Consider the following 10575-nt stretch of genomic DNA (forward strand, 5'->3'; position numbering starts at 1 on the left):
TACATACTTTTTTGTAGATTTAGGAATACATTTTTAGAATTACCTTAATAGGATCTAGAAGTCTAATCTAGATTTGGATTCTAGAATTAGAACTGCTAGATTGAAGAAAACATGCATCTGTAATTTTAATAGTTTTTTGCCATGTTGCTCTCAATAGAGACTGTCTTAATATTCTCACCAACATTGTTTGAGAGTTCCTGTTTCCCCGATTCTTTTCAGTAATCTATGAAACCTTTGGATTCTTGTCAGTGTAATCGTTGGAAATGGTTATCTCGTAATTTTTTATTTTATTGTAATGTTCAGCATCCTTTCATGTGTTTAAGAGCTTTATGTCTTTTCTTTGCTGAAAACTTTATATCATCTTTGCCAACTTTTTAACTGGGATGTTTTTCCTTTTTGATTTGCAAGAATTCTTTATATGTTATGGAAATCATCTCTCCGTGATAGAAGTTGCAAATACTTGTTTTCTAGTTTATCATTTATTTGACCTTCCTTTTGGTATTAGTGATTACTGTCTTTTTGACAGAAATGTCTACCTTCCTGTATCTGTGTGATGGAATTTTCCTTTTATCAGTTTAGATATTTGTGTTTACTCTTTTAATTCTTGTTTATCAAATTTTATTGATAGTTCTCATTATTCAGAGATTATGTATTTGCAAATTTGCCTGCTCGCTAAAATTTATCTGTAATGCCCAAGTCAGTAATTACGGCACTTTTGCCGTCGTTCATGGACCAAGTGCAGAGTGGCAAAAAATTTGAGACCTCTTACACCGACATTCACACTTGAGCTTGAGCAATGCTCTGTCTTCATCTTTCTTTTTTGTAAGATTTTATTTATTTATTTATTTATTTAGACAGAGAGCACAAGGGAAGGGAAAGAGAGAATCTCAAGCAGACTCCCCACTGAGTGCAGGGATCTCACGACCGTCAGATCATGACCTGAGCCAAAGTCAAGAGTTGGATGTTAACTGAGCCACCCAGGCGCCCCATCTTCATCTTTCATCTCATGCTATGAACAAGCATTCTTTGCACGTCTTTTTAGTGCTACATTTTTCACATTTCTGTTCCTTTTCTCTCTTTGAAGTGGCCCCCAAACATTGTGCTTTGTGTTCCCAAGTGCAGGAAGGCTGTGAGCTGCCTTACAGAGCGAATGTGTTGGTTAAGCTTCATTCAGGTGTGAGTTATATAGTGCTTTTGGCTGTGATTCAGTGTTAACCAATATATTAAGGAATGTGTCTTTCAACAGAAACACACATTTTAAAAGGTATTTATCCGTTGATAAAAATGTGAGTAGAGGCTTGCCTAAACATAGCTTTGTATTTCTTCTAGGAGCAATGGCTCGGTTTTCACAAATTCATTGTTGTGTTTGTTTTTTTAAGATATTATTTATTCATTTGAGAGAGCAAGTGTGTGCGAGAGAGCAGGCATGGCAGGGGGAGGAACTGAAGGAGAGGGAGAAACAGACTCCCCATTGAGCAGGGAGCCCCACACGGGCTTGATCTCAGGGTGGTCAGTTCCAGCCCCGTGTTGGGGTCCACACTGGGCGTAGAGCCTACCAAAAAAAGTATAGTGACTGTTTTTTTAATGTCTGAAAAACTTTTTAAGATGATTTATAGTCTGAGAGAGAGCAAGAGAGAGAGAGAGAACAAGCAGGGGAGGGACAGAGGGAGGGGGAGAAGCAGGCTCCTCGATGAGCAGGGAGGCCAACTCGGCTCAATCCCAGGACCCTGGGATCGTCACGTGAGCCAAAAGCAGACACTTAACCGACTAAGCCACTACAGTGACTTTTTAGAACGTAATTACCATGAATAATGAGAACTGAATGAATTTATTTTGAAGTCATTCTACAAGCAGTTTGCACAAGAATAGAGATAGTGACAATAATTTTGTTAGTGATTTCAGTGAGAATTCAAATAGAGCAAACCCAAGTTTTTATTCTGTATTTTCCCAGTATTTAATGTAAGTGTGTGTATCTAAGGTGGGTAACATTCTTTGGATGCAGCTAACTGTTCATTAGTTGTTATGCATGAGCCTGTATCTATCTTATACTGATTTTAGATTTCAAATATATTCTTATTGTGTTCTAGCTGCTTATTTTGATGATTCTTAATGGATTTTATCAGTTTTGAATTTTCATGGCTCATAATTTTGTTAAATTTTTTTTTTTTTAAGATTTTATTTATTTGACAGAGAGAGCACAAGCAGAGGGAGCGGCAGGCAGAGGGAGAGGGAGAAGCAGGCTCCCCTGCGGAGGAGGGAAGCCCAGTGTGGGGCTCAATCCCAGGACCCTGGGATCATGACCTGAGCTGAAGGCAGTCACTTTATCAACCGAGCCACCCAGGCACCCCTCATAATTTTGTTAAATGGGCAGATTATAGGTACCTTCTTTGTTGTATAACAGCAAAATATTTCATTTTTACATTCATTAGCCCCAGTAAGAATGAGCAGTCCAATGACTGTTTTTCATTTCTGTATCATTTCTTAGCCTCCATTTACTTCTGTATACACATCTGTCTTTTACATTTGTCCACTTACAAACTTTATCAAGTGAATTTTGATGCACAAGCATCATAAAAGGTGAATACTGGCTGGGGGGTGGGGAAAAGGATGAACACTATTACATGTGTGTTTCTTTTTTAGCAAAGTGGGATGGTTCACGTTTTTACCACAAAATATTATGATGAAATCCCTCCTGTTGAAGGACTGAATGACACTACTGTATTTCCTTTTTTGTCCTTGGAAATGTATCAGTTCTTGAGTTGGAGAAAATGCACCTAAGTAGCATATGTCATTTTGAAGACTCATCATCTGAGACTTTGCTTATAGGCACAAGTTCACCACAACTGTTAGTCGACAGTAGGGATCACAAATTTTTTCTTAAGGGCAGCTGACCCCGTCGGAAGAGCATGTGACTCTTGATCTTGGGGTCGTGAGTTTGAGCCTCACATTGAGTTGTAGAGATTACTTAAAAAATAAGAAGATAAAAAGACTAAGAAATAATGTAAATTTTTTTTCCTGAGGCGCCTGAGTGGTTCAGTTGTTTGGGCGACTGCCTTCGGCTCCGGTCATGATCCCAGGGTCCTGGGATCAAGCCCCACATCAGGCTCCCTTCTCTGCAGGGGAGTCTGCTTCTCCCTCTGCCTGCTGCTCCCCCTGCTCATGCGCTGTCAAATAAGTAAAGAAAAATCTTTTTTAAAAAGTAAAAATAAAATAAATTTTTTTTCTTAAAGGAATAGATAGTAAATACATTAGGCCATAGTTTTCCAGCTGCTGGTCTAGATGTCGCTATCTCTACATTCATCTTCTAACTGGTTTAATAATTATGAAAATATTTCCTTTGCCAGTTTTGTTCTCTGTGCTATTATAGAGAATGAAAAAGTCTGAACTCTCAACTGTTTTTCAAGGAAGTCTTAAAAAAAAAAAAAAAAACCACAAGGATAAAGGACGGTGTCTCCAGACTTCTGTTAAAACTTTTTGAAAGAAAATCCAGCTCTTTGGGCAACAGAATAAGAAAACTGAAGGATGACATAATAGTGATCATCTCATTGTTGATGACTTATTTCATCATCGTTTTAGGTGATTCTGTCCTTCCATGTTTTTTTTTTAAACCATAGCTGCAGATAATCAGTTAGTGTATTATCTATCGTTAAATAACAAATTACCCCAAAATTTAGCACTTCAAAACAGCACATTTATTATCTCTAGGTTTTGTTGGTTAGGAATCCAGGAGCAGCTTATTAGCTGGTTGCTGGGTGGTTCCCATGAGACTACAGTCATCTCAAGTTTTTGCTGGGACCGGAGGATTTGCTTCCAAGCTCACTGACTGGTTTTTGTTTGGAGACCTGAGCACTTTGCTTCTTGGGGCTCTCCATACGCATCCTGAGAGTCACACCGTGGCGGCAGGATTCCCCAGGGCGAGCGATCTCGTAGGGAGTGAGCAAGACCACACTTCCGTAACTTAGTTTCTGAGTCAAACACTGTCCCTTCTACCTTTTTCTGTTGTTTAGATGTAAGGAGTTGGATGACACGGTCGACTGGAGGGGATTACCAAGGGCGTGCATACCAGGAGGCAGTTATCACTGGGGACAGTCTTGAAGGCTGGCTGTCACAATGAGTTACAGTCAAATAAAGACAGAGATGAAGAATAAAATGTTCAAAAATAAGGGATAATAAAATTACTAAAATTCTGTATTTTAGATTTATAAAAGAATCTAGTAGCATTAGCATAATTGCAAGATAGGACTTTTATCATTTATCATTATTATTCTAAGTAAATTTTCTCTGTTCTTTGGCAGACCTCTAAGAAATTGTACACAAAGAGTTATTAGAACTGCTCACAAAAGAAACTCAAAAACTAAAATAGGACCCAGTGGACCCAGATGATACACCAGGAATGAATTTCCTCTTTTTGCTTTCCTTAGAAGTTTTACAAACTTCTTCTTATCTACTGTTTACTAAAATGGGTATCTTAGGGCAATGAATTTTTCTCTGGACAATGCTTTAGTTGTATTTTGTAGAATCTATTATGCAGAATTCTTACCATTTTCTAGGTATTCTAAAACTTTGTTTTCAACTCTAGAGATGTATAATGTTTTAATTTCTAGGTAATTGGGTTTAATTTCTAGTTGTAGTTGGGTGATGTTTGTATTGTAATCACTTTTTTTTTTTAAGACTAGAGAGAGCAAGAGAGCACAAGCTGGGGGGGGGGGGCAGAGGGAGAGGGACGAGCGGACACCTGACCGAACAGGGATCCTGACGCAGGGCTCAATCCCAGGACCCCAGGATCTCGACCTGTTCTGAAGGCAGACACTTAACCAACTGAGCTACCCAGGCTCCCCGGTTTTTGTTTTTGTTTTTTTAATACATGATTTTGATCACTGTTTTGTAATGTTTTTAATTTTGTTAGGACAGGTCAAATACCAGTGTTCCTTAAAAATTTTTTTTAAATAGTCCTGCACATTTATTCATGTGAATTTCATAATTTGTGTAATTATTCAATCTTATAAAGATTGAATTTACTATTGCATTGTCTTTATATTAACATATTTTATTCTAGTTTTATTTCCCTTGATGAGTGTATTGCTTTCCATTTTCTTTTTCTTTAGATTTTATAAGAAAATAGGTTTTTTGTGCTTTTTTGTTAAAGATTTTATTTATTTAATTGACAGAGACAGCCAGCGAGAGAGGAAACACAAGCAGGGGGAGTGGGAGAGGAAGAAGCAGGCTCCTAGCGGAGGAACCTGATGTGGGGCTCGATCCCAGAACGCTGGGATCACGCCCTGAGTCCAAGGCAGACGCTTAACCGCTGTGCCACCCAGACACCCCAGAAAATAGGTTTTTTTTTTTTTTTTTTTAAAGATTTTATTTATTTATTTGACAGAGATAGAGACAGCCAGCGAGAGAGGGAACACAAGTAGGGGGAGTGGGAGAGGAAGAAGCAGGCTCATAGCAGAAGAGCCTGATGTGGGGCTCGATCCCATAACGCCGGGATCACGCCCTGAGCCGAAGGCAGGCGCTTAACCGCTGTGCCACCCAGGCGCCCCAGAAAATAGGTTTTTAAATTGCATCCTTATATCTAGATCTTTTGTCCCCCAAATACAGGTGCAGCTCTCTCCCAAGGAGAACGGTATTCTGATGCGCCATGATCAACATGACAAAATTTCATCTTTTTCTTCAGGAACAGTTGGTTGGGTGGCATAATCACCTGCATTTCCCCTTGTTGCAAGTGACTCGTGCTTAAGTAACCAGCCATGTGTTTCAAGGGAATAATCAGTTTGAATAACTCAACAATGGAAGTGTGAGTAATTAAAAGAAACTCAGTCACATGTAGTACAGAAAAGTCAGTCTGAAAATTTCAACTCAGTCCATTTGTATATTATAACTTTCTTAGTATAAAGTATGTTAAGCTTTTTATTAATGCCTTTAAAAATAAATGGTAAATTTTTAAAATCTTGACTATATGAGTATTTTTCTTTAGAACATATAAGGTAAGATAAAATGTAGGAAGAGAACTAAACTTAGATAAAGGGTAGTAGGGTAAAGATACAACCGATTGTAAAGCCATGTTGTTAATCCAAGTTTAGGAAACAAAGCTTATGGGAAGCTGAGTGTCACAGCACTGGACCGAGCCACTCAAGGACCATAGCTCTGTTCCGTTTCTTGGAAGTCATATTGTCATTCTCCTCTCCGCACTTTTTGTGCCTGCCTCTCTTTCTTCTGGCCTCCAGATTTTCCTCATGCGTGCTGCCTAACATGGCTGCCCACGCTTTCGTGCTTTCATCACTGCCTTGCACTTCCATCTGCTGTCCGTTTCACTGTATCTCTTGTCAGTTCAAATTCTCAGGAGAGAGAGAAAATCCTGTTGTTTCAATTGAGTCTAAGGATGGGTATCTATGTGCCTGGGATTCTCCCTAGTCTTTTTAGCTGTGGGAGAAGAGGTTAATATAAAAAGTTCTATTTCTTTCAGAAGTTTCGTCTGGACAAAGTAGATGTACGTAACATATTTGTAGCGGCCCAGTACATATTCGTTGAGTAAAATGAATATTCAATTCCTGGTAAGTAAACTTCACAAAATGGGATGTCGTAGGGCTTAAGCTTTCTTGTACAGGTGAGTAGGTTTTTATTTTTCTTGACAGTATTTTAGACATTCGACGTATTTTCATTGCCTGCGTGTGCCAGATTAAACAGTTATGAAGATAGCTTATTTTCTTTCGATGACATTTTTGGAAACCCTCTTTTAATACCTAACAGTTGGAAGGTGGTTGTAGGTTCACAAGTCAGTCATTCATTTCAGCAGTTACTCAGTTTTGTTTATGTGCTGGGTATTCTTCTACCTGCTTGGAGATAGCAGGAAACAAAACAGGGGTTTTGTTGAAACCCTGATGAAATTTCCTGCTTACAGTGGTGGGACCCACTGGTAAACAAGTCAAGTGTGTAAGGTGCCAGATAGTAATGCATGCTGTAGACAGAAATGTAGCAGGGAAAGGGGTTAGGCCGAGTGCAGCTGGAATGTGGATGCTTTTTTAAGGGGGCACCTGGTTAGCTGAGTCAGGAGAGCATGCAACTCCGATGTCAGGAAGGTATGCAACTCGATCTCGGGGTTGTAAGTTCAAGCCCCATGTTGGTTGTAGAGATTACAATTTTTTTTTTTTTTTTTGAAGAATGCTCAGGGAAGCTGAGGGGGGTGACATTTGAGCAGAGATGTGAAGAAAATGAGAGCCATTCATATAAGTAGAAAGAGAACCTCCGTGGCAAAGGAACTGACAAGTACAAAGGCCCTAAGAGTATGGCATGTTCAGGGAATGGCAAAGAAACCAGTGTGGCTGGAATGGAAGTGAAGGAGGAGGAGAGATTAAAGAGAGGAAGGTAAGAGAGGAAGCCGGAGTCAGCTCAGATGGAGGCCACTATAAGGTCCTTCTGCATTTATTTTCATCTGGGACACATTGGAAAGTTTTGAACCAAAGGTATAGCATGATCTGATTTATTAAAGTGTCTTATGACTGCTCTGTTTGTATTAAAAATAGATTAAGATTCAAGGGAGGCAGCTGGCTGACCAGTTAGGACCAGTGGTTAGTAGTGGTTGAATCTGAGTGTATTTTTTAAGTAGAGCTCAGCCTTTGCCAATAGATTGATTGATTACATGTGGAGTACGAAAGAGAAATCAAGGATGACTCAAGTTTTTGTGCTTCTGCAAGGAGAACAACAAAAGTGGAATTTACTGGCATGGAGAAGTTGGTATAAAGAGTACTGGTGGGAAAGAAGGATAGAGTTGGGTTTAGACAGGTGAAATCTGAGATGAAACTCATAACTCATACTAAGAGGAGTTAGATACGAGTCAGGAGTTCAGAGGAGAGATCTGGGCTAGAGATGAAAATGTATAGTTCGCACAGACTTGGAATTTCAAGCTGTTTAGCGGGACCAGATCTCCAAGCGAGTGCATTTACATAGAGATGTCCGGGAACTCTGGAGTATCCGCAGTGTTTAGAGGTCAGATATGAGGAAAAGCAGTAAAGAAGACTGAGGGAATTCTGAGTTAGGAGGAAACCCAGAAGGGGTGCCTGGAAGCCAAATGAAGCATTTGAGGAGGGAGCAATGGGCCAGATCAGGGTTACTGCTGGGTCAGATGCTGTTAACAAGTAAAGCAGGATGAGGATTGAGACGTGTTCCACTGAATCGAGCGATGTGGAGATCAATGGTGACCCTTATTAAGAGCTGTTTTGGTGGAATGGAGAAGACAGAAGCCTTGTGGGAGAAAATGTAAGAAAGAACAATTAAACTCTTTCAAGGAATTTTGCACTTCTGAATTTATTTGTATACTAGTAAAACCATATACAGCTTTTAGAGTTTTTTTGTGATTCTTAGTTCATTTGTGTACATGTTTATGACTGTGTAATTGTTTACATGAAATTTCTTACCGTGAGTCCTGGTAAAAATCTGAAAAATATGGAGTTAGAAGATGTAGGTATTGTGTGGTTAAGAGGTTAAGGATGGGGGCGCCTGGGTAGCACAGTCGTTAAGGCGTCTGCCTTCGGCTCAGGGTGTGATCCCGGCGTACCGGGATCCGAGTCCCACATGGGGCTCCTCTGCTGTGAGCCTGCTTCTTCCTCTCCCACTCCCCCTGCTGTGTTCCCTCTCTCGCTGGCTGTCTCTCTGTCACATAAATAAAATCTTTAAAAAAAAAAAGGTTGAGGATGGTAGGGGATGTTTCTTGTGGGAGGATTTAGGGAGTTAGGGCTGGAATAGGTGATCAGAAAGGGAGAAGTGTAGGAACAAAAGAGTGAGGGTCAGGGCAGTGAGGGATATCCTAGGAGTCCCGTGGAGACCACGTATACAGAATAAAAGGGCACGGTAACCTTACAGTCTAAAAATACTGTGTCATCGAAGTATTCCATTGTTTGTAAAGAGCCAGAATTATTTTAGCTTTGCGGGCTACTGATGATCGTCTGGTCACATATTTTTTAAACTTTTAAAAATGTAAAAAAGAGCTCTGAGGCTGTGTAGTTTCAGGCCATACTTTGCTGGCCCTTGCTTTACAGTGGAAGCCCGTGGCAGAATCTTTGCAGAGATTATTTATGGGGAGTTCTGTTTTTAAAAATACCAGTTTTAGGGACGCCTGGGTGGCTCAGTTGGTTAAGTGTCTGCCTTCGGCTCAGGTCATGATCCTGGGGTCCTGGGACTGAGCCCCACATCAGGCTCTCTGCTCAGCGGGGAGTCTGCTTCTCCCTCTGCCTGCTGTTCCCCTGCTTGTCCATTCTCTGTCTCTGACAAATCTTAAATATATTTTTTAATCTTTTTATTTGACAGAGAGAAGCAGGCTCCCCACTGAGCAGGTAGCCTGGCGTGGGATTGATCCCAGGACCCCGGGAGAATGACCTGAGCCGAAGGCAGATGCTTAACGACTGAGCCACCCAGGTGCCCCTAAAATACCGTTTTTAATAGTACACACACGGTAGAGAATTCAGTACAAAAGATGCCAGAAAAAAAAAAAAGAGTCAAACCTCCCCTCCTATCCCCTGGCTGTTCTGGTCCCTTCCTTACAATCAACCAACTACCCTGTTTCTTGTATTTCATGAAGACTTTTTTATAAACATGCATGTGCATATATCCTGTTAGTCAGTTTTAAACCTAACTAGGTTCTTTTTGGTTAAGTCTGAATTATTAAATTTAATAAGTAATAGTTGTATCCATTATCAAGCTATTGCTTCTCATGTCCAAATCCAGCCATCGCTGCCCTCTCCGCAGTCATAGATCCGGACTCTCTAAAGACCTATCCCGTCAGCAGACACAGTGTAAAGCTCGGTCACTAGAGGGTAGTGGTGAGACACCACTTCTTTTCCCCACAAGGCACTTCTCTTCCCGCTTGCAGTGTGCTCTTCTAGCAGCTCCCTACCACGTGGTTTTTCTAGCACCCGCTCTCGGCAGCACACAGCACCTCGCCGGCTTGGCTTCCTCTGGTAGCCCCAAGGTATGTTCTCAGCAAGCTCACCACTCTTGGGCTGCATTTCCACAGCTTCAACCGACCGCCATGGCTGTGCCGTCTCCACTGAGTTCTGAATCGTAGAAATTCTGTTTTGTCCTTTGTGCTGATAAAGTAAGTGTTGAATCAAAAGCCTCTGTACTAAGAGCTTTTTTTCCTTAAAGCTTACTTGTGCTTCACACTGGCATAACTATTACACCAGAATGCATATACCAGACAGATCCTACAAGTATTAAGGAATATCTCTTGGCCCACAAAAGATTCATCTGGCCCCTGTGTTTAAGTCTTGTTTCACCTAGGTAGAAAATGGATTCAGTCTTGAAATTCATCATTTTACATATAACTTGAATACTTCCTCCATATTGTGGCTTTAGGACAGATCAGTGCACCTCACTCCACTCCATGGCTGTTTTCGATCGTCCTTACCTCGGTTAACCTGAAAACCGGAAGCTGATCCTGGATAATGGAGGATTAGCTGTAGAAACTTGATTGAAGGGCTGATCTTTTAGTTGGGGAGGACCATTCAGGAACTGCAAAGGTAACAGTAATCTGTTTAAGTTCACTGATGGCAATTTGTGGGGTTTTTTTTTAACATGCCT

At 40.6% G+C, this 10575-nt stretch overlaps 1 protein-coding gene across 12 annotated transcripts in view; it reads left to right on the plus strand.

Moving 5' to 3' along the window:
* The window catches only part of SMN2 (survival of motor neuron 2, centromeric), a 59304-nt gene that overhangs the window by 42982 nt on the left and 5747 nt on the right, over positions 1–10575 (plus strand). For 3 of the 12 annotated variants that reach the window (XR_015724484.1, XR_015724486.1, XR_015724491.1), the window contains exons 10-12: positions 3345–3576; positions 5602–7365; positions 9304–10514. Coding sequence is in view for 2 of the 12 variants with exons in the window: in XM_087862096.1 (XP_087718222.1) it covers positions 855–972 (118 nt within the window). In the remaining 10 variants the exon portion in view is untranslated. The other 9 variants (XR_015724489.1, XR_015724492.1, XR_015724490.1 and 6 more) reach the window with 6 other exon arrangements.

This window comes from Ursus americanus, chromosome 5 (assembly GCF_024610735.1).
Source record: "Ursus americanus isolate L20-20 chromosome 5, mUrsAme1.1.p, whole genome shotgun sequence".
Lineage (NCBI taxonomy): Eukaryota > Metazoa > Chordata > Mammalia > Carnivora > Ursidae > Ursus > Ursus americanus.